The sequence below is a fragment of the Corvus moneduloides genome, chromosome 3, assembly GCF_009650955.1.
Source record: "Corvus moneduloides isolate bCorMon1 chromosome 3, bCorMon1.pri, whole genome shotgun sequence".
Classification (NCBI taxonomy): Eukaryota; Metazoa; Chordata; class Aves; order Passeriformes; family Corvidae; genus Corvus; species Corvus moneduloides.
Genome location: NC_045478.1, coordinates 32,489,369 through 32,513,827, shown reverse-complemented (window position 1 = coordinate 32,513,827; position 24,459 = coordinate 32,489,369). Strand labels below are relative to the sequence as shown.

At 44.5% G+C, this 24,459-nt stretch overlaps 1 protein-coding gene across 48 annotated transcripts in view; it reads right to left on the bottom strand.

Annotated features, from left to right (window-relative positions):
* The window catches only part of RIMS1 (regulating synaptic membrane exocytosis 1), a 316,131-nt gene extending 293,239 nt beyond the window's left edge, over positions 1–22,892 (bottom strand). For 21 of the 48 annotated variants that reach the window (XM_032104804.1, XM_032104809.1, XM_032104789.1 and 18 more), the window contains exon 1: positions 22,385–22,885. In XM_032104804.1, coding sequence (XP_031960695.1) covers positions 22,385–22,548 — 164 coding nt within the window. In that variant the 5' untranslated portion in view covers positions 22,549–22,885. Of the gene's footprint in view, positions 1–22,384 lie in introns of all 48 variants that reach the window. The other 27 variants (XM_032104778.1, XM_032104781.1, XM_032104797.1 and 24 more) reach the window with 3 other exon arrangements.
* Positions 22,893–24,459: the final 1,567 nt, after the last annotated feature.

Below are 24,459 nucleotides of genomic sequence, written 5' to 3'. Positions count from 1 at the left end.
CCCTTGTACTTGGCACTGGTGAGGCTGCACCTTGAATCCTGTGTCCTGTTTCGCCCCTCACTGAAAGAAGGACATTGAAGTGCTGGAGAATGTCAAGAGAAGGGCAACAGACCTGGGGAAGGGTCTGGAGCACAAGTCCTATGAGGAGCAGCCAAGGGAGCTGGGGTTGTGTAGCCTGGAGAAAAGGAGGCTCACAGGAGACCTTTTAGCTCTACAAGTGCCCAAAAGGAGGTTGTAGCTGAGGTGGGGGTCAGCCTCTTCTTCTGGATAACAAGCAATAGGAGAAGAAGTGGCCTCAAGATGTGCTGGGGGAAGTTTAGATTGCATATAAGAACAATTTCTTCATGGAAGGGGTTGTCAAGCATTGGGCCAGACTTCCCAGGGAAGTAGTGAAGTCACCATCCCTACAGGTATTGAACAGATGTGTGATAGATGTGGAACGTAGGGACATGGTTTAGTGGCGGACTTGTCAGTGTTGGGATAAATTGAACTCGATCTTAAAGGCCTTTTCCAATCCCTATAATCTTGTGGAGGGCATTTTAATGCAAATAGAGTTTTGTTAAACATGCTCCCTGCTCACACAGTAAACAATATTCCCTGCCATGAAACACCAAAGCATGAACTTTCAACACAAGAAGAAATGCTGGTCACTAGCTGTTTCACATGTCTATGCAGTCTCAAATAATTTCACAACCTGCAGGGAACTCACCTATCAAATCCACACCTCTTTGGGTACATCTTTGCCTCTTTGGGTACATCACTGAGCTGCATGGCTGACTTTGGACAGAAATGCAAGTGGAGAGATTCAAGGATATTCTCAGCAATATATTTTGATAAATGAAAAAATTGTGCCTATGTGGAAGATGTGTTACCTAACTGAATTAGGTAATTGAGTTAACTACATCAAATGTCTTGAGTTTAAAAGCAACGAACTTGAACCTTTCTCATGAGCTCAAAGCGTTGAACTTGCCGTTAAACTACCATTGTAAAATAGCAATTCCTAGTACCATGTATCATATGCAATAGATTTATATCTTTCTTTGCCACAATTATGTGTATTCATATCTGATCCTTAAGAAATTATCACCTTGAACAAAGCCTAAGGCTTCACTCTTCAGGGCTCAGTGCTGCAAGGCAGAGCAGTAATAATAAAAAATCCACATAACGAGCTTCATTGATGTCTGCAGCTGGGTCTAACTTCACCCTCCGTACCAGAATACAAACTGTGTTTGGGGTTCTATCTGGACTGCTACCTCCACTGAGACCATGGATTCTTGGGACCAAAACCTAGAGATTATTCAAACACACAGGAAAGGAGTGACATTGAGAAAAGAAATGATCTGAAGAAAGAAGACAGACAACTGAAAGGAAGAGAAAAGCATTATCTCAATTTAACAAAAGCAGACCTGAGGTACAGGCAGACTCCAGCTTCTCCAGAGTGGCAGCACACAAAGGTTAATTGTATCTCAAGTCTCTGTCCAATAATTTAACATCCAGACTGATTCTTTCTTAAAGTGAAATCAAGAAGTAAGAATTTCAGAGTAGCACTACCAGAACAATGACAAATTTTCTGGATGACAATGATTGGTAATTGCTCCTGACACTTGTTATAGAATTGCTAGAAGTCTTTCAGCTACAGTTATACCCAGCATCACTGCAGCACAGCGCACCTCTGCAAAAAAATCAGATACTCTGATTATAATTTCTGGCAAACAAGCAGCCGAATTAGCAAAAGCCCATCACAGTTAGCACTTCTGGCAAATCCCTACCCTCTAAGTTCAATCAAAAGTACTGAAGACATGGGAAATAAATCATTAAATTGTCTTAAAGTGACCCCTTCAGAAGTGCTGGATCCCAGCACACAATCCAGTTGTTGCCTACTAATTGCAGTTAGACAATTCAATATCAAGGGCTGCTACCTTTCAGATATTTCACATTAGTTAAATGAAAGAAAAAAATTGTTTTCAGAAGATTAGGATCATCAATCACCCTGCTCTTGAAACAGATGACCATCCCAATAGACATAGGTGACAAGTGATGTTCCTCAGGGGTCCATATTGGGACCAGTGTTATTTAATGTCTTCATTAATGACAGAAACAAAGGGATTGAGTGCACCCTCAGCACATTTGCAGATGACACCAAGCTGAACGGTGTGGTTGACACACCTGAAGGATGGGATGGCATCCAGAGGGACCTGGACAAGCTCGAGAATTGGGCCTGTGGGAATCTCATGTGGTTCAACAAGACCAAGTGCAAGGTGCTGCACCTGGGTCGGGGCAATCCCTGGTGTCAATCCAGCGTGGGGCATGAACAGATCTAGGGCACATCTGCTGAGGAGGACTTGGGGGTGCTGGTGGAGGAGAAGCTGGACCTGACCCAGCAATGTGTGCTTGCAGCCCAGAAAGCCAATTGTGTCCTGGGCTGCATCCAAAGCAGTGTGGCCAGCAGGGCCAGGGAGGGGATTCTGCCCCTCTCCCCTGCTCTGGTGAGACCCCACCTGCATTGCTGCATCCAGCTCTGGGGTCCCCAGCACAGGAAGGACCTGTGGGAGCAGGTCTAGAGGAGGGCCACCAAGATGGTTAGAGGGATGGAGCACCTCCTGTGAGGAAAGGCTGGAAGAATTGGGACTGCTCAACCTGGAAAAGAGAGGCTTTGTGGTGATCTAATTGCAGCCTTCCAGTACCTAAAGGGAGCCTACAAGAAAACTGGAGAGGGACTTTTCGTAACAGCATGTAGTGACAGGACAAGGGGGAATGGCTTCTAACTGAAAGAGGACAGGTTTAGATGAGGTATTAGTAAGAAATTCTTTGCTTTGAGGGTGGTGAGGCACTGGAACAGGTTGCCCAGAGATGTTTTGAATGCCCCATCCCTGGAAGTACTCATGGCCATGTTGAATGAGGCTTTGAGCAGCTTGGTCCAGTGGAAGATGTTCCTGCCCATGGCAGGGGAGTTGGAAATTGATGGTCTTTAAGGTGCCTTCCAACCCAAGACATCTTTATATTTCTATAATTCTCTGATTCCAAGATACATGAGTGGTCATAGCATCACTATCATATCCTGACTTCTTGAAATTACAAATTCAAAATTAGTAGACACATGTTGGTACAGGAGCAAGATATCACTGATAAACCAGGTAGCTGATGTCAAATTTTGTTTCTACCTAAGTGTTTATTCTGTAATTTTGGGAAGAAATACAAAATAGTCAGCCCCAAGTTACAACATATTACACATTTGAAATACCCATCTCTTTCCTCCTTTCTTTAATACAACCCCAAGGTGTCCCAGGTTCCTCAACCTTCTTCCCCAACAGATCAACTTACTTACAAGTGTTTCTCTGCCTCTCCCCCATCTTCTCCTTTTTTTTTTTTTTTAGTCTAATGAATATCTGACATTCAGGAGCAGCAATTTTTTTTGGGGGGGGGGTGGGCTGCTGCTTCTAAAGGTGCACACTTGTGGCCAGCACCACCTGTGAACAGTAACATTCGCTTTTGTAGCTGTGAATTCATGATTACATCTATTTCAGTTTAGTATTTCATTGTGCATGCCTTATCAAGTACACTGGGGCAGACACCTGTTTCATATTAAAGTCCACATCTTTCAATCCTTAAAGCCATTCAAAACAACCAAAACTGAAGTTTAGTCCAAGACTGTGTCCTGTTGTTACCCCTCCCAAATGCAGCACTGATATACTTCTTTGCCTCTTCCATATCCATCTTCTGGCTGCCAAGATACAAGACAACACTACTGCTTATCTGTATGTCATGACTTTGGAAAACTCATTATTACTTTCTCCAACATCTAGAAAATAAAGAACTAGACCAGCCCAGGAGAGTCAATGTTTAGTTATGTGTTAATCACAGTATTAATGTGTGGCAATCTTTAATTGTGAAAATAAGATTCATACTGTAGCCAAATGGGGGGTTCTATACTGAAGGGAAAAAGACAATAAAGAGCTGGAAATGCTCCTCTTCCCCTTCCCAGCTGTTTCAGAGGATAGATCACATGGTGCAGGATCAAGGCAGAGACTTCTGTGTTACCTCTATAGGATTTACATGCTATTTCCCCTCTCCATTCCCTCTCCATTGTATCACTGGGGAAAATGCACAGAGGAGCAGCCAGATGTTCCAGGTGGTGGGATCAGTGCTAGAAGTGGCCAACCAGGCCCATGATACCAAAGCAGGAGTAAAATAAGACTGCCTTAAAGCATGCTTGCTCATCCCAAATGACACTACGCAGCCTATGAGATTATGCACCTATGTGGCTTACCTTAAAAACTGGAGCAAAGTTTTCTAATGCTCTCTCCCAAACTACTCCATATGATAGGCATATGCACAGCCACACACACAGCAGGAAGACCTCCACACGCTGCCTGGGGACCAAGGAGTTACCCCTACACACCAGAGCGTGGTATTGGGGGAAAAACTACAGAGAAGTGCCAGGGAGTTTTCCCAGCCAAGAGCAGCTGCTGATTTAGCAAAGCAGGGACCTTTACACATTCTGATTAAGGTCTCTACTGTACAGTGAACTCTTTGGCCCCCATTATTCACCCTTCTCCTCACCTGCTGAGTCTTTAGATGTACTTGCCTCAAATGTCAACATCCTTTACTCTTTTTTCTTTCCATTTAATCAATTCTTTTTAGTCCGTTCTTCACCTACCCAAAAAGCAGAGATGCCACCTTTAATTAAAAACAAACACACACACACACCCCCTGTTCCCTCAGGCACCAAGCCTGCACAGATTAATATGTACATGCACATAACCTCCAATATGTCAGGCTGGAGATGACAAGGCTGGACAGACGCAGGGGACATGGCACCCTGCCTATAAACCCTGAGACTAACAAAACATTTAGAGCTGCCTTACAGCTGATCTACTCATGCTCTTTAAATCTCATCTCACTCCTCTCTACTTACTCTGTTAGGAAGGTAATCTCCCGGTTCAGAGCATTTCTACAAACTCCAGCGTACAGCTCCTGTGATAGCAGGGGCCATTTCCTAAATGGAGGAGGCATTCTTCTTATGAGTAAAAAGGATTAAAGCAAATTCCAAATATTCAAAACCAATTTTGGAGCTCCAAAATTTGGAGACTGAATTAACATAGCAAATTGCTTTGAAAAATAATAACGTCAATTACTCCCATCAGGTTTAGGAACCCTAAGATGTGGCCGAGCTTGGTTTCCAAGTCCTCTGCTACAAACAAGGAGACCTAACCATCCTCTTTTTAAACCAGACCAGATCTCTTCCATGGACCTACCTGTGGATACAATATTGCTGCTAGCAAGAATTTTCTTGCTTCTTTCTAACCCGTGGGATACTTTCCTCTCTCGCAAAGAGATTAGCAGAAGTTCTATAAACGATGAACACCTGCGACCTTGTAGAACTATGTTTATGGTACAGTAGAAAAAAAACTTTGACAATGGATGTTTAGGATTTCTAGCCAATCAACCCAGGGCTGGCTGATCCTTTGTCCAAATAGACTATGAAGAAAAAAAGTCTATAAAAGAGTTTGTAAAATAATTAAATAAATCAATCTTGCTGCACAATTCCTGCCTGCTGGATCTTCTCTCCTACAGCTGTGGGATACAGTAATACCTACCTTTTAGCGAGAAGGTATGGGGTAGCCAAAGAGTAGTTAGATAATACTATAAAATGATGATTTTCTGGGAATATTTAATTCAAATGACCTGAGGTGTGCACTTCCTTCTTCAGTCAAGCTACCCTGTGTTTCCGGATGCTCTCGCTGTACCACTCGAGCCTGCTGAGATCTGTGAAAGCAGCTCTGCCAAGCCCCAAGTGTCTGAACCTAATGACTCAGACCCTTCTCTTCACAGTCATGAGGCTGGCTTACACTCTGAGAATTTCTAAACCTTTGTGTTTTCTACTTGCCTTCTAATTTATTTATTATCACACTGAAAATAAATGTTCACCTCCTCCTGATTTGTGTGCTTAACCATCTCCAGTTCAAGCCCAAAGGGAAACAGACACATAAATAAGCAAGTCCCTGGTCTGCTACCAGAGGATCCATCACTTTTCATTACCCAATTCTCAGTGTGCAGAAGTGCTATTTTACGCTTGTTCTGTACTAGACGAATAGGCAGCTGCATCACTCACAGCCTACTTCCAGGCTCTCATCCCAGCTAATTCCAGCCTTCCCCTAACATCTCTCTCCTGTCATATATTCCTCCTTCTGATCCCCACAGAACTGCCTGTAATCCCCTCTGAGTCCAACTTTCTGTGCCTTAAGGGATGTGTACTTTCTTACAGTTTCCCACTTTACTTGTGTCCTTTCCCCTTTCCTGCTGTCCCTCATAAGGCCATGGACTCCTCTCTCATCCTCTCTTCTCATTTCTCCTCTCCCACAGCAACTAAGCAACCACAGCTTTTCTAGTGAATAGCCTTGCCAGCACAATGCAAAATGCTGACTATTTTGCAGACTTTTCTCATTAATGTGGTGGTTACCTTGTGAGGGCATTTAAAACACCTTAGCTAACATGAAGCTTAAGTTTAATGCAAAAAAATAAAACAAGGATGTTATCAAAGTATCTCAGTTTCACTGATGGCAGTTTAATGATGATTCATATTCAAAAGGTACTGCTTCTCATGTGGAAGGAAATATGCTCTTACCTCAACAGCCATAATATTACTTGAGAAATGAAAGATCCCCGAAGGAAAGATAGTGATCTCAAAAATTATGCAGGAGGGATCTGGAGCACAAGAAAAGTGGCACACTGCTACACAGGTCTGAAACCCAGTCAGAATCACTGACTGAGCTGAAAACTTTGCCATTGCTGTCTGTGTCCAGAAATGAAACCTGAAGGGTCTGGGAACCACTTCTGCTTGAGGAAATAGCCAGGATGTGTTCAAAGGAGCTCCATGTTGGTCAGCTCCAGAAACCATTGCCTTCTTCCAGGCTCCCTCCACTCCCTGCTGCCCACAGCTACAAAACCTGGTTTACAATAGCAACCAGCTTCCCACCCATTCCTCACTCCTAAAATCAAGGAGTAGTACCATTGGACATCTCAAATACCAGCTAACACCTGTGTTTAAACAACAAAATCCCCTCTTGAGAAACACCAAAACAGTTTCAGTGCTGTCACCACACCTCTAGGGACAGTGCAGACATACCCTCTGCCATGACTGGACAGTGCTTTGTATCTCTGAACACCAACTGCAGTTTGTCCTCTCAGAAACTTTTTATGAACTGAGAATGACATTTGCACTGAACAACACTGCATTTTCCTCACTGTTTTGCAGGAAGCTCACCTTAAACAGAAATGCAATTTAATGTGTTCACAATGGTTCCTTAACTCAGCTTGATTTGGCTAAGATTTTATTTTATGAAGAACATTATTATAATGCCTGGAATGAGGAAAAAGAAAAACTGCACATGTTCCTAAAATATTACAGATTGAACTCCAATGTCCTAGATACATCGTATGTAATAGGTAAGATATAGATGTAATATAAATCCATGTCACCACCATGATTTAAACATCTGGAAGGTAAGTAAAGTTGAAAGCCTTAATGAAAAATATAGTATGAGATAAAGACTCATGTATTATAACTTTATAAACTGGTTTTGAATTCAGCTGGGAAGAACCATCCTGCTATAGGGCATGATTTGAACTGTCTTCTAGAGAAGAAACTCTAGTAGTACTTTTCAGGCTTATAACATGAAACACAACATATTTTGGGAACTAATAAAAATAGGATGCTGATAGCCCTGGTATGCAGCTCTCCAAAGGATATTTTGCTATCAAATAAGAAAAGAAAGGCTCAACTTCACAGTATAAAAAACCTTGCAGACTGCTAGATTCTGACAAACTATTGAACTGCACTGGGTCTGAGCGGCAAGGTTTTGGTAGCTGGGGATCTACAGAGTGACTCCTGTGAGAAGCTGCTCAAAGCTTTCCCCATGTCCAACAGAGCTAATGCCAGCTGCCTTCCAAGGTGGACCCATCACTTGCCAAGGCCAAGTCCATCAGTGACAGTGTTAGTGCTGCTGGGATAATCATAGAATCATAAAATCATTGAGGTTGGAAAAGACCTCCAAGATCATTGAGTCCAACTTTTCACCAAATGTCACCCTGTCAATCAAACCCTAGCACTAAGTGCCACATCCAGTCCTTTCTTTACAGTTCCAAGGACAATGACTCAACCACTTCCCTGGGCAGCTCACTCCAATACTTAACCACCCCTTCCACAAAGAAATTCTTTCTGATGTCCAGCCTGAACCTCCCCTGGTACAGCGTGACAACTTTTCCTCTTCTCCTGTCACTGGTTGCCTGGAAGGAGAGGCTGACCCCCACCTGGCTACAGCCTCCTTTCAGGCAGTTGTAGAGAATGATAAGGTCTCCCCTGAGCCTCCTTTTCTCCAGGCTGAACAACCCCAGCTCCCTCAGCTGCTCCTCATAGGACTTGTGTTCCAGACCCTTCACCAGCTCCACTGACCTTCTCTGGACTCACTCCCAAACCTCAATACCCTTCTTGTAGTGGGGGGCCCAGTACTAAACACAGGACTTGAGGTGCAGCCTCACCAGTGCTGAGTACAGGGGGACAATCACTGCCCCGGTCCTGCTGGCCACACTATTGCTGATACAGGCAGGATGCCATTGGCCTTCTTGGCCACCTGGGCACACACTGGCTCATGTTCAGCCACTGTCACCCAGCACCTCCAGGGCAGCTTTCCAGGCACTCTGGCCTCAGCCTGTAGCACTGCAGGGGTTGTTGTGATCCAAGGGCAGGACCTAGCTCTTGGCCTTGTTGAGCCTCATACAGTTGGCTCTGGCCCATCGATCCAGCCTGTCCAGATCCTTCCTGCCCTCCAGCAGATCAGCACTCCCACCCAACTTGGCATTGTTTGTAAACTTACTGAGGGTGCACTCAATCCCCTTATCCAAATAAAGACACTAAATAGGACTGGCCCCAATACTGAGCCCTGGGGAACACCACTAGTGACCAGCCATGAGCTGGATGTGACTCCCATTCACCACAACTCTCTAGGCTTGGCCATCCAGCCAGTTTTAACTCATATAAGAGGTCACCTGTCTAAGCCATGGGCTTCCATTTTCTCCAGAGGAAGTCAGTTGCAAAGGCTTCACTGAAGTCCAGGTAGACTATATTCACAGTCTTTCCCTCATCTACCAGGAAGGTGACCTGGTCATTAAAGGAGATCACATTGGTCAGGCAGGACCTGCCTTTCCTAAACCTGGGCTGGCTGGGCCTCATCCCCTGGTCGTCCTATACGCAGGGCATGATGGTACTCAAGATGATCTGTTTCACACTGGAGCAGGGGGAGACTGTGAGGAGTTCTACCCTGAAAAGGAAGGAATGGCAGAGACAACATGTGATAAACTGACTGCAGCCCCCATTTCCCATCTCTATGCTGTTTTGAGAAAGAAGATAGAGAAAATTAGGAGTGAAGCTGACCCCAGTAAGAAGGGAAGGGTGGGGGAAGGTGTTTTAGGATTTGGTTTTATTTATCATTATCCTACTCTGATTCTGATTTGCAGTAAGTCAAAGTAATTTCCCCAAGTTGAGTCTGTTTTGCGCATGACTAATTGCTCAGTGATCTCCCCCTGCCCTTACCTGGGCCCATGAGCCTTTCATTCTATCTTCTCTCGCCTGCGCAGCTGAGGAGGGGAGCAACAGAGTAGCTTTGGTGGCCACCCAGCATCCAGCCACAGTGAACCCAGCAGAGCACACAGCAATAAAAGCTTTCCTGTACTCTCTGTCGCCTCAGCTTTAGCCTGGAGGAAAACGTACTTTTCCTTTTCCTTCAGGGAAAACACTTACAATTTTCTTGTTCATTCAGTTCTTGGCCTCTGACAAAGGAGTCAAAAGGGTGGCAGTTGCCAAAGTCACTTATTGATTTTCTTGGTTTATTTATGAATTCCAGACATGCAAGTGCCTGTCTTCAAGTTTTAACACCTGGTATTTCACACCATTAAGTAAATTGCCAGGAAGACTACTTCCTTTTCACCTCTGCAACTTTCACATAACTAGCAAGCTGCCCTTACAGAAAGTTCATCAAACTTTGGCTTTCATAGAAAGCTTTCAAATTTAGGTCTTCTTCACAAAAGCTGTATGTGAAAGTTACCTGCCTTTTCTACATTAAAGAAGGCTTTCTTCTGTGGTCCTAGTCTGCCATTACACGGGAAAGAAAGCTCTGTATTAAGATGAAATACAAGTAATAGGAAGCAAAGGGAAGTAAAGGAAGTAAAAAGGCACAGTATGAGATCAACAGGAAGTTTCAAGGCTAATCCCAGTACAATACGTTGCAGTAATCCAACAGAATGAGACGAAAACCATGAATCATTCTGTCAAGGTCTTGACTTCAGAGAAATATGGCAAACACTTATATGCAGGCAGAAAAAAGCACACAACCACAAATTCTTCAAGGATAGAGCTGAAAGCACTCCCAAACTACAAACCCTGTAAAAAACTAAGAGGGCAAACCCCGTCCATAACAAGAAGCACTCCTGTTGTTCCTGTTCTCCTCAAGATTCTTCCCTCATATTGTTCATGTCATTAATTTTACTTTACATCACAGAAATGTTCGATTTTTTTCCTTTTGATCCCATACAGAGTAAATACCAAGAAAGAAAGAATCCGATCACCTCGGCTGAATGAAAAATAGAGCATTGTCTCACCGGCCATGTAACTAGAACTCCCCAGCTCCTTTTCTACACAGACTGCTTAAACCTGGTCAGTCAGGGACAAGCTTAGAACTTGAAACAGGCCTACCAGAAAAAGGGATGTTACAAGTGAACAAACCTTTAAATTCCAGCTGAATCCCTGAACTGATCAGTCGACTTCCCATCAAATTGTGTTGTTTTTTTATAGTGAATGGATAATTGTTTGAAAAATTCTTTTTTAAGGGGTGATGTTTTACTTTAAGTTAATGTAGAAAGATTAGAAAAAGCCTTGCAAGATAAATTATGAAGATATTTTGCTTGAAAAAGTGAGAGCTTTTAAATTTAAAAACTACAATCAATATCAAATCATCTCAAAACACAAAATACAAGAATCATAATATATTAGTGAGGTTCTATATTCTTAGAATAGATTTCTCATTAAAAAATCAATATCTAATTTTGCTCCGAAATACAAGAAAAAGGTACTGTGCATTTAATCTCAAAGGAATTTACACACTTTTTACATATACAGTAGCAGAATCAATTCACATAATTCTGCAATTTCCACCTTTGAGTAAATACAGTTCCTTTCTGTGAGTATATTGAAAAATAGCTTCTTGGAGAAACCAAAAGTAAACAAAATACACTATTAAAACTTCAGGAAGTTAGGGTATGCAGAACACAATGTAATTTAAAAAAATACAGATACACTTCTGAATAGTGATAAATAAAGTGTGGTGCTTTTTTATTTTTTCCCCTAGAAATGTAGGTAGCCATGCCTTGGTTTCACTTTTCTTAAGCTTACTTTCTGTGTAAGGCTTGGGGTGTAACTGAACAATTACTGGATGCATTTGAGCAAAATGTGCTTCAGTCTGCAAAACACAAAACTTGTATGGACATATCCCATTTAAACAGACTCAACAACACTTCAGTTTTATTCCTATAAACAGATGTGCTTCTAGTGAGACTTGTTCAAGGCAGGGAGTCACCACAGTTAATCAAACTCAGCAGAGACACGGGACCACAGAAATACAATGTTTTGCTGGTTCATGGCAGCAACCATCTCACTTCTCCTTAAGATACGACTGCAGGCAAAATTGTTCCTGATTTTCAGCTCTTGAGCCACTTCAACCAATGCACTCTGCATGTTTACAGCAATGCTAAGCAACATAATGTTGCAATTAAAGTCCATAAGGCAACCTATACATATTTCTGTACAGCCTGATTCCATATTCTTAGGCACAAGCACATATGCACATATAAAGCCTCTTTTAATTCTCATCCATAAAGTGCAAACCCATTACCCTCATACTTTGCAGGTAGCATCCTGGGCCAAAATCAATAGAGTTAACCTAGGATGATCTAGAGCCCTCATAAATTCTGTCCTTTCTTCCGAACTGCCTCGGCTCATGCTCCATGTGCTCCATCAAACAGCTGCCTTCCCGCTCTACTTCTGTAGCTAAAAACACACGACCAGCAAAACATCAAACTGTAGAGCTGAAGTTTGTCAGGCACTGTCAAACTTTCTGCAATAAGTAACAGTACTAAGGAGACTTATCACTTAAAGTAACTAAAATACTCATAGATTTTTCATGTCCTTTTACTGCTCAAGATTTCATATTTTTTCATCTACATCTGTGCAATATCATTTAATCAGTACAAAATTTAGTCTCCTGATGCCAAATGTCAAAATGATTCTGAAGTTAATACTACAAATAAGCGAAAGTGCAATGACTTTACTTTGAACATAACTTCATATAAAAGGCTAATTAAAAACATAGAGAATAATGAATATAAATGAAAAAATACTCTGCTTTCTTAGAACATGCAAGTGCTAAAGAAACTGTGCAAAGAAAAAAGATGAGAAGGCTTCCCAGTATATTCAGACTTTAAGATTTATTTTACAAAAACGCAGACAAAATCTTCATGAGTAATTGCTACAAAATTTTTAATGCTCACTAGGCTCACAGTCCAAACAAGGTTCGAAAAAAATGTAGCATCTTTTATTAGACCTGCTTGCATAAGATGTAGACAGAGTTTTGGATACATAAATACTTTGATCAATTCAGAGTATGCAGTATTGGTAACCTAGAGAAACACTTGAGAAGACAATTCACGCTTAGGTCATTCAAGCGTGTGAAGACTTCCATTAGCAATTTTCAGAACAAATAAGAGTGCTCTGCTTCTTGCTAAAAGAGTAGTACCCTTTTTCCCTGTAATATAATAGTACTTACACTAAAATAGTCTGGTTGGGCTGTGCTCCACTCATGAGCAATGTCCTAATACATTTCATATAATTAAGTTCAAAAAAATAACTCTCAATTAAGGATCTTAAAGTAAATAACTGTATTTTGATGCAAGGCATTTAAACAACCATTTTAGAAATTTACTAGAACTTAGTGTTTATCTAAAGCCCAAAATACACAGAAAATTACTTTTTGGTTACACCTCAGCTCCTCAAAACTTGAAACAGTTAATTTTCTAAATCCACCACTTTTATCACTAAAATGTGTAGCTCTATCTGCTAGGTTCATCCCTCATCAAAAAGCAACCCTCAGGGCATAAACTGATCTTCAGTGATTCCAGAAGGCCTTAATACAAGAAAGACAGACGAAAACATCAGGAGATTTCAAACACTACATTTTTATTACCGATATCTGAAAAATGTCCATATACAGATAAGATACATTCCCTTATCTTCGATAGTATCACCAAAGGCAAAGCGTGCAAAGTGTACAAAGACACTGAAAATGAGACACAGCTGATGTGAAGAAACTCAGGAATTAGTACCTAAGCAGGTGTTCTAATTCAATCTAGAACTGTCTGGAAACAGCTATTCATCATGCCATGTCTCTTCATGCCTCTGAAGTGGCAAGTGTATGAATGGTTTTGTGTGTGTTATTATTCTGAAAATTGGAACTAGCTCTTCTTGCCTCTGTAACAGTGCCAGAAAATATATTTGGAACATGGTTTTCTTGTTTAAAACTCTCTCTGGATGTAAGTATCTGACATGCAATCAAATTTTGAGGATGATTACTTCAGTTCTAAGTACAAAGAATTACAACTCTATCCTATCAATTGTCTTATCTAAGAAACCATTAAATCAAACTCATAATGGTACTCTTTTCTGCTGCTTGTTGTTTATCAAAAGTAAGTCTGACTAACATTTACTGTCTAGATTCCCAAACTAAGCTACACTATAAACATTGCATAATATTTTACTGTATCTGTGAAGTATAAAATACGGGATAAAAAAATCTTAATTCCTGACAGATGTAGAGATCTGATAAGGTATCTGCATCCTTACAGATCTAATACCTGGATCTGACTGAGGTAAATCATACAGAGGTGTTAATCTGGTGGGGTGTAAATCATTGCAGTAATTGTAAATTTATGTAAGTATTTCTAAAAAGCAGAATAAAACTAGTCTGTGTTTGTAACTGATGACATAAGATTTTTTAATGTGTTTTATCACTGCTGGGAACTGAAGTCAGACTATAGGCATGCAAGCTTTTTCCCCCAAAACATAATTGCATGCTAACATCTATTAATTAAAACTGATAGGCCCAGGGGAGTAGACAAATGCAGCAGCCACCAGTGGGTAGAGCATAGACCTCTTAAAACCCCAACAAAAGGAGAAGGTAAATCAAGCTATAAATTATAATTGGCTCTAACTATGGGCAACCCAAAACAGAATTTCAGTTTTGTCATTTTCCACCTTCAATAATGCCTGCATTTCAACAAGCTTGAATACAAGGGCAACAGTATTTTTAAACAGCCTTTTCTTAAGGCATTAAGTTCAAGCCTTAAAATGCTTAGTAACTGCTTGATGAAGGAAGCATGCTACATCTTTGTTAGCTGCTCTCTTATCCAAGGATGCAAAAAAATTCTTCATATGAGTCTTCAGAAATAAAAGGGTATTGACAAGACTGAGAATTTCAAATCTTTTGTAATGTTGTTCTCCCTCTGCTATTTTCCAGAAAAATAAACAACAGGATGGTACCCTCTCCCTCTAAAAAGAAGCCTCTTCTGCATAATTCCTTTTAAGATAAGGTTTATAACAATTCTGTACTTTGAGAAGTTCCTGCCCAGAGATCATGTTCTTTCACCAGTCTTTGTCTTCACCCTTCTGCAGGGCACAGATAATGCCCATGAATTTGAAGAAAGACAGACTTCTTAGTTAGAAAGTATTAGTGCAATGTCAGACAAAGCCGGCAATGAAGCTTTGGCAGATTCCTGTATCAAATGGAGAATCATGTGGGAAGACGCATGCGCAGAAATAATGCCCTGTGCATTCCAATAAAACCACTTAAACTGGGGCCAGAAAAGAGCTCTGGACAACAGCTTGCACTTCAGACATTCCAAAAGCTCAACACACACTGATCTGAAGCCTGTGTCTAAAAAGTGGTAGGGATGTTTATTACTGTCTGTCATCTCCTATCACCTCCCGTTCTTCTGCAGCTTTTAAGAAATGCCTATCAATCTGCTATTGTCTGCTGACAGTCTCCTGCTCCTCCTCGGCAGTGAGATGGCTGCCCAGTAGATCAGTCAATGACTGTCTCATAATTGCCTTGCTAGGTCACTGTCCAACTGTGAATTTGTTTTGACTCTTCAGTCTCCTTAGACTACCCAGTCCACCTCCAAGTGAAAAAATCACTATCAATTCTCTGAAATACCCTGAAAGGCATGAAAACACTCCTTGCAATTCAGAGGTCACCACAAGTTGTCTCCTTTATCAAAACACATTTATGGCCATACCTGCCCTCTCAGACTGATGAAAACTTGAAGCTTCAAATGTTGTTAAATTCTTTCTGATGCTTCCATTGGCCAAAAGGCCACAACAGTTTCTGCACTGTTCAATTCTCTCTCTTCCTCTCTGAGCAAAGGCCTTGGGCAGTAAAGAGGAAGGGGTGAGGAGCAGTAACCAAAGCAATCCTTTCCCTGAGTGATTTGAGAAAATGTTTAGATACTGGTCTCTCTGGTAAGCCTGAAAACATTCAGCATAAGGGCACGCAAAGTCGCACACAAGGAGAATAATTCCAGGGGGCCAACCAGCTGGAAAGAAGCTGGAAAGAAGCTCTGCAGAGAAGCAACTGAGAATTCCTGGTCAACACCAAGCTGAACGTGAGCCAGCAACATAGGCTTGCAGCAAAGAAGGCCAAAGCCATCCTGGGCTGCACTGGAAAAACATCACCAGTAGATTGAAAGTGGTGATCTTTGATCTCTGCCACGTCTGGATGATAAATCTGCTTCTGGGGTCCTTGATATAAGAAAGACATGCTGGAGCCAGTGCAGCAAGGAGCCATAAATACAGAAAGGGACGGGAGCACATGACATGAGGAATGGCTGAGAGAGTGGGGACTGTTCAGCCCCAAGAAGAAGGGGGGAAAGAAGACCCAGAAGGATTCTAACGTGTGTCAATCCTTAGGGAGGAGGACTAAAGAAGACAGAGTCAAACTCTTCCCAGAGGTGCCCAGAGACTGGACCAGAAGCAACGAACACAAACCGAAACATAGGAAGTTCCATCTGAATGACAGGGAACACTTTTTACTGTGAGGGAAGCTGACAGGAAAAGACTGTCCAGAGAGGTTGTGGAGTTCCATCCTTGGAGATACTCCAAAGCTACCGGAACTTGGTCCTGGGCTACCTGCTGCAGGTGGCCCTGGTCTGAGTAGGGGGTTGTACTACACAACCTCCAGAAGTAAAATCATTTCACCATGGATTTGTACACTCAAGTGTCAGGTTTAGAGTTGGCACTGCCAGGAAGAGGTGCAAGGCAAATATTCGAACAGTCCTTCTGGGTGATTCCAGGATCTTAAATACCCATGCACACAGCAAGCAACCTGCACTCTGCTCCCCGCACCACCATAGGGTCTGAAACATGGTGGTTCCAAACTCGTTTAAGTACAAAGGAAGAAATAAAGGCTCTCAAGCAGAAGCCTCCATTCCTCCTGCTCCACTGTAGAGAAAGCGAGATTCATGAAGCCATGGAAAGAATAAATAAGAGGGATTCTGATTCAGAGGAGAGAGTCTTGGTATTGTTTATCTATTTTATCCTTTAATTCCTTGGTGCCAAATGCGCAACCAGTTCCCAGAACTCTCCTCCATTGTTTCTCAGTGGGATTAAAGATAGGCTTTCGACCCTTTATTCTAAAGATAAGATAAAGACAGACTTCCTCAAGATAGCCTCTTGACTCTCAATTTTATTTCTGCAAAGTGGCCCAGTTTCAACAGAAAGGAGGAAGAATGATCCTACCTCTTCCTTCCCTACTGTTTACGGAAGGGCAATTATGATCAGGGGATTTACAGCATACAGGCTAAGAAGGTCTTGGAACCGAACTTCCTCATGTTGCCCGTAAGTACTATACACAATGAGGATGGCAGCAGCTGCCACTGTGCTTTGAGCAGTATTGAATGTTTCCTGACAATGTTAGGTGTGGGCCAAGTGCTAGAAAGGGAGAAGGAAACACATTGTCTCCAGGAAACTGGCTGAGAGCACAAGCCTCCTGGTCAGTTGGTTAATCTTCAGTTACGCAGTAGTCAAGGCTGGAAGCTTCCAGGTGCCCCAACGAAATTACAGAGAGGTTACTTTGCAAACCCTAAAACAGATATTCTCACCAACTGCAAGTGACCAGGATTTGGCAGACCTGAAACATGAGCAGCTGCAATATCCCTACTGATTCTAGGGACCTGAGTTCTATTAAAATCATGTTTGTGTACCATACTAGGTGGTCAAAATAGGGTGTTAGCATCAAATTCTCCCTAATTATTAACTGCCATTAAAAATCTTGAGATAACTTTTAAGATGAGAAGGTTTCAAGTACCTGCTACCCTCTCTACTGAAGCTACTCAATTAGTTCCAAAACTACAAAGCACCTCCCGTGTCTGAGTTAACTTTCCTAGTATTGCCACTACCTCAGCCAACAATGCACAGCCTTCTTATGTCCCATCAGAAGCTTAGTAAGAGCTTTTACCCCACTTAAGTTTGCTCCAGCAAATGAATGCCATGGTAACTAGGAACCACCTCCTAATTACTGGCCAAAATTTGAATAGAACTGGAACTCAACTAGCTGTGTTCTCAGCTGCCATAGTTTCCACTTAGTACTTACCTAACCCAATGAGATAAGGCACGCAACTACATATAAGCAAACTTCATCTTAAGTACACACATACATATAATTCTGTGATTTCTCTGTGATTGAAGTTTGCTTTATATAACTGTGTTTTTTTCAGTTCAAGGTACTTTCTACCCACAAGCAATATATTGTCTCAGGCTACCTAGGGTTTAAATGTGCACTTCAAACTTTTAAACTAATTTTTCTTTTAATTTTACACACACACACACACACTTTTGCAAGTGATGGTTTGTTTCTCTCTTCAGTCTCATTGAAAACTTACCCTTTCAGGTTTCTTCACAATTTTTTAGTCACATCAGTCACCTGTTGGGCAACATCTGGACTTCGGGCTAGACATCAGCCACTCAACATGAAACTCTTCCCTTCCAGCTACAGGAGTATCTACCAAGTAAAACAGGAAAAAATGCCTCCGATGTGAATGAGTCTGCAGAGGAGGCCATTTTACTACTGTCCTATGCAAACATTTACTCATACAAGAACAGCAAAAGCTTGGGTGTCTAAAGCCAAGTACCATTAAAAGAGATGATAGAGGCCATAGTCTTCAGAGATATGCAGAAAATCTGGCAAAGTCGGTATGAAACAGGGAAACAAGAGCGGATGAGAGTTGAGTATACCATGGTAAAGCCCCACCTACTCAACAGACTGCTCTCCATGCAGCTTTCAAAGGTGTGGCAAACAGGAAGGGGATGCTCTCCTAGCCACAGAGGAACAAAACACAAAGCTCTGAAGCTCCAAGATGAGATGGAGGAGCTGCTTCCTACTCCCAGACCATGGGGCTGCACTCAAAAGCTTCAGTTTCTACGTAGTGCCTGGCAAGCATCAAAGTGTTTACGTGGATTTGAGTCTTCAGTGCCATACAACAGACTGGGACCAGTTCACTGAATGAAGGCATGGATATGGTCTCAGGAATACCTAGTGACACTGTCCCCATTACAGAAGGAATACAGAACCTGCCTTTGGATGTGAAGACAATTTCAAGGCAATCCATTAATGGCAAAGTGTTCCTAAAGCCAAGGTACACCTGTCCATAAGAGACGCAAAAGAAGGAATCTTCACAAAAGCCCAAACTCCTCAACACATTACTCCAACATATTCAACAAGTCATAGGATAGCAAGGTGTGCCCCTTCCACAAACACCACCCACAGCAGTGTGAAATCTGGTATCAGAAGGGTGTGGGGAAGAAAAGGTCCCTGCCACTGACCAGGTGTACCTAGAAAAAGGAAGCCACACTGGCCAGTATAAGATGTATGTCTTTATCCTAAGGGGGTGACAAGCTCTGTTAGCCCCACACTGCTGAAGGAAAATCAGCAGACCAAAAAATTGAGATTGGGCAAGTTCCTGGAAAGCAACGAGCAGGTGGTCTCAAATCGAAGGATGCATTTGTAATTCTCCAGTGCAAGCAGTGAAAAGAGCTCAGTGTCCATAGTCCTGTGCCCTGTAACAGCGCCCTGTTCGCAGGCTGGCACGCTGCAGTACGTGCTGATGTCAGCATGAACTGGCAGAGAGGGTTTACAAGAAGGCTTTTAGCTCAGAGTTAGAAACAGGAATCAGGAAGACAGAAAGGTACAGAGCCAGAGGAGAGGGACACAGCCTCTTTACCAATGACCCTAAGTGCTTTCGCTTCTCCTGAAATCCATATAGTCTACTCAGAGAAGCACTTCAAATTCCCCTGGATCCCCAGTTTTACGATCTCTGTGTGAAGAATACAGTCATTTAACCAATATTTCTTCCTATGGTTTTCTGCTATGAGGAGTGCTGGAAAGGAAAATTACAAGTACTGTTTTAGAAACTTTCATTGCTATCAGGACATCCAGAACAGGAGAGAAATACTGCACCCTTTTTAGCCCTTATGATTCATGAGACAGCACATATCCGGCCTCTGATCAGCCCAGGATTGAAGGTAGCCTAGTTTGCAGATTGATTCTCAGCTTCACTTTCAGGGAAAATTACAGATTTGCATGTGGGTGTTACAGATGGAAACATTTCTCCACCAGGTGGTTTTAATGAAAACTGGTGGCAGTTTTGTTGAGACATTTGGATAATCAGAAAATCTTTTAACAAAGATAATACGAAGGGGTGGTGATTATATGTGACTTTTATAATATAGCTGTGTCATCTGATAGCACCACTGTATATTTGTAACAAACCTTTATAAAGTTATGGAAGTAAATTCTTGTCAAAATTCCAGTCTTAAAAGAGTTGCTCCATGGAAAGGTGTGTCAAACTCTTATCCCAAAACGAAAGTAAGTGTTCAGCATACAGAAAAGGCAGATGATCTCAGAAAATCTAGTGGCTCTCTCTATGAGTTGAATCATAACCCATAAGAAAACTATTTGCTGTGACCTGATTTTTACAAACTAATGATATAGCTAAAGCAAGTATACAGGTTTTTAAGTTTTCCAATGCATTTTCCCTTAATTTCTGGCTCTTTAAACAAAGACAGAAATCTATTTAAAATCACAATTTCTTAGGCCAGTGGAGAGCCTAGACTGCTATTCTTATTATTTTAAAGAACTTTTGTAGGAAAATAAACTTTTAAATTTGGCTATCACAAAACTTTGAAGATAATACAAAGTAATTTCCAGCTGAATTGACAAAGCACTATTTTTGCCCTTTTCTAAAATTTATATTTAAAGTGTTCTAAGTTCATTTAGTGAAACTGCTGAAGATTCCCATAATCTTACAGAAAAGGAAATATCAGTCCAGAATTCAGAAACACGAATGCAAAAGAAAGAAAAAAAAAAAAAAAGGGGGGGGGGAGTGAAAAAAGGAGGAAAATTTATTCTCTACCCAATGTTAACAAGAATAGGGCTGAGAAAATACCATCTCTATCAAGGGAAGTTCATTCTCATTCTCACAGTGACTGTAAGATTTATAGTATTCCTCTACAACATCATCACAGAACCAGTAATCTTCTTCACAGAATAAAAGCTAAATATTTGTAGAGAAGTAGCTGTGCTGGAGGACAAGGAACAGAAGGATACATATAGTTTAGAGGCTTTGAGCTACTCCTTTATTTAATTTTTTTCTGATGAATAGAAACTGAGGAGGGATCCTTCACTCACGTTTCCTCACGGTGACTAACACAACGCATTTTCACAGAACATTTCTCATTCTAACCACCCCACCTCCAAGGGTAGCCACACCCCAAGCACAATGAACTGCAACAGCAAACTGAACTCTTCGTCTTGAACTGAGATCCAAGCACCACAGTCCCGGACAGCTCCTCGCCAGCACAGCACTGGCAGCTGGGCCTCAGTACCGACCATTGCAATGATCTCTAGTAGCCCCTGCAAAAATTCAGAGTCAAGAACGAATAGGAAGGGACAGTACTAAATGTACTAAAACGCTGTCCCAGCTTCACCACGCACAGCGCACGGGGCCGAAGTCGGGAGCCTGCGGGGGTTTGGTCTCCAGCCGTGGGGAAGAGCTGGCACCTGCATCGCTCAAGTGGGTATTTCCCATGCAGCCAAAAGAAACACCCAGACCACGTCACACCTTCAGCGCATCCCCTCCGAGCACAGGTGCACGCAAGCAGGCGACAGTGAGGTAAGGATACACCTCCTGTGGCACGGAGGGTCTGCGTGGCGTCAGAGGCTCACACTGTTCCAGTCACCTCTCCCACCACCTCCCGCCCGGAGCGAACAGGCCTGACGGGCTGTCAGAAGACGAGAAACCGTGATTCTCCTCCACAGGCCACGACTCCAATCTGTTTATTCTCATCACTTGCAGTAGGCGATTCAGCAACGTTACGTTTGAAGCCTCCGACTGACGGAGGAGGCTAAAAAATGTGATCACATGCGGTGTTTCGCAGGGACGAGGGGGTGAGGGAAAAGGTTCAAAAGAGGCTGTGGGGATCCGGTTTCCAAACATGGCACCTACCCACACCCCGCGTTCCCCGCACCCCTCCCCGTGCCGCCGGCAGCGGGATAAACCCACTCCCCCGCCGTCCCGCCACCACGCACGCACGCCCGCCCGCCCGCTGGAATGAGCAGCGCGACTAATTCGATCTATTTCCTAATTACGAAGGCCCTGCTGCCCTGCAGAGCGCTGCTGCCCATGGCTGCCCACCCTGGGGCCGGCGGCACGGGCGGGCGGAGCGGGGCTCCGGGGGTGTGCCGGGCGGGGGCAGCCGCCCCAGCCCCGCGGCGGGCGGCAGCGGTGGCCGAGCCAGGCGGGGGCAGCACGGCAGCCGCGGAGGCTCCCGCACGGAGGGAAACCCCACCCAGCGGCCCCTCCTGGCAGAGGCGGGGTTTTGGGGACCCCAAAGGAATCCCACCTCGCCCCTCACCCCCATGTCGGGGTTTCCGCCTGCCCTGCGCTGCCGGCTCCCTCGGGGCGGGGAGGGCCGCCGTCCCGCTCCGTCCCGCCGTGCCGGGCTCCGCCGGTGGTGCTGCCTCGGGAGGAGCTGCCCGGGGTGGGGGAGGAGGAAGTTACGGGCCGGGAGCGGAGCGGGACCGGGGCTCAGCGGCTCCAGCCCCGCCGAGCAGGGCGAAGCCGGCCGGCTCCTGGCACCGGCCGGCTCCCGCTGTGGCAGCGCCCGCTCCGCCCGCCGGCGATCGGTGCATGAATGAGTGCCTGAATGAATGAATGACTGGCGTCTGCTTACTTGAGCATGGCCTCTTCTTTTTCTTCCTCCTCTTTCTGCCGGTCCATCACTGCCATGATGATGTTCCTCTCCTCCTCTGTTAGGTGGCTCAGGTCGGGCAGCTCCTGCATCGGGGGGGGCACCGTGGGCGGGCGAGGGCCGCGGGGCCCCACCGAAGAAGACATTTTCTTTCCGCCTCTCCCTTACACCTTCTACCTTTGCACGGCGAACCCAGCCAGCCTCTCCTCCGCCCCCTTCACAGGGTAGTCCTCCGAGCAGCGGCAGCCGGCAGCTCTCTGGCAGCAGCGGAGGAGGCGGAGACCCAGCCTTTCATGGTTGCTTGCATCCACCCCGGCCCGGTGCTGCCGCTGCTCGCTCCTTTTGTTTCCGCGGCTTCGGGGAGCTCAGGGGCTGCCGCGCCGCCGCCCGCAGCCCATCCTCCCGGCGGTGGGCGTGCGGGGCGGAGGTGCGGTGGCGCGGAGGGCTCCGGATCGCCGCCGGCGGGCTGCGTGCGGGAGTGGGGGGGCGGTGCGCGCCGCCGGCCGGCCGGGAAGGGCGGGTGCTGCCGCTGCCGCCGCCGCCGCGATGCTCCGCCGCTGCGAGCCTGGCGCTGGAGGAGGGAGGGAGGGAGCGAGGGAGGGAGGGGAGCTCGGTGCCGGTGAGGCGGAGTCCGAGGCGCGGCGCCGCTGCCTCTGCCCCTGCCCGCGCCGGGCACCCGGGCCGGCCGCGCCTCTCCCTCCCCGCCGCCCCCCGGGCTCGTCCGGCGGTCACACGGCCGCGGCGCCTGGCTCCGGCTCCGCCGCTCTCCTCACGTCCTCCTCCAGATTTCCTGACCGCAGGTGCTTGCCCGGGTTCCCGCCAGGGCAGCCGGCTCGCCCGAAGCAGGGCCACCCGTGGGAGGGTGCGGGTTTGCTGGGGGCTGCCTGGGGCGCCGGGAAGCCTTGGGCTCCCAGTGCTGCTGCCACTCCCTCGGGCGTGAGCCGTGCTGGCCCCAGGTGCAGCCCCCTTGCCTTTAGCCAGCGCTGTCACCGCTCGACCGTCCGTTCCTGAGGGTCCCACGCTTCAGCACTTTCTTCATACGCTTCTTAAACCCCATTAGTGCCACCCATGCCATGATCCACACACACCTCCCACGCGGGTAACAAGTGCTCTTATTTATCAGACCCGTTTTCAAACTACTGTGACCCACTAAAACTGACCACGAAACATGTCACAGTGCCAACTGCTCAACTAAGGAGCTAGAGCACAGTGAAACAAAATGTTATGTCCAGAGCGAGATGGCTTCCCTGCCAATTTCTGGTCTACCAGCTCTGAGTAACTTCATTTTGGGGAGCTGGTAATGAATGCTGCAGTGCTTCTCTACAGGAAAACATCTGCATGTAATCCACTGGCCAAAAGCTCCTGCCTATAGCTCTGAAGTATCCTCTGCTCACACATGTGCCTGTCAGTGAATGAAATCATTCAGGCTACTTAGAAATGCAAAGCTAAAATACAGAGAAAACTGAACTTTCAAGTAAAATGGGAGCTACCACTAACACATGCTGACACTTAAGACCTCTCAGTCGTGCTTCTGCTGAGGTCACAGCATGGAAACAGCTCTGGTTTCTACAGAGATTGTCTGATGAGCACGAACCAAAGGGGGGGGAAAAAAAAAATCTATGCTGGCAGTGTTCAATGCTTCTTTCTGCCAAACTTGCCAAGTTTGGAATAGGGAGAGGGACCAGATTTCTCCCAGCTATACTAATACCTCTCACAAATTCTGAAAGCCATGAACCTTCATGACCCTTTGAATCTGAGAGGAATTACTGAGGCCATCTGCCTGTATTCCCCCAAGAGATTTTCTGCAGGACACAATTTGATAACACAAATTATAAAGAAAAAAAACATAATAAGCACTATGGTTACCACTAGAACTTTTATAGGATAATGTCTGAGTTCAGTTCAGAAACAGAAGTCTCCCAACTTTTCCAGCACACGAAGGAAACGGAAACTTGAATGACCGACAGATGGCTCAGAAGAGATTACAATGGTGTTAATAAGCAAAGCACTATGAAAAGCTGGTAAATATAATAATGTTACACTCAGTTTAAGACACA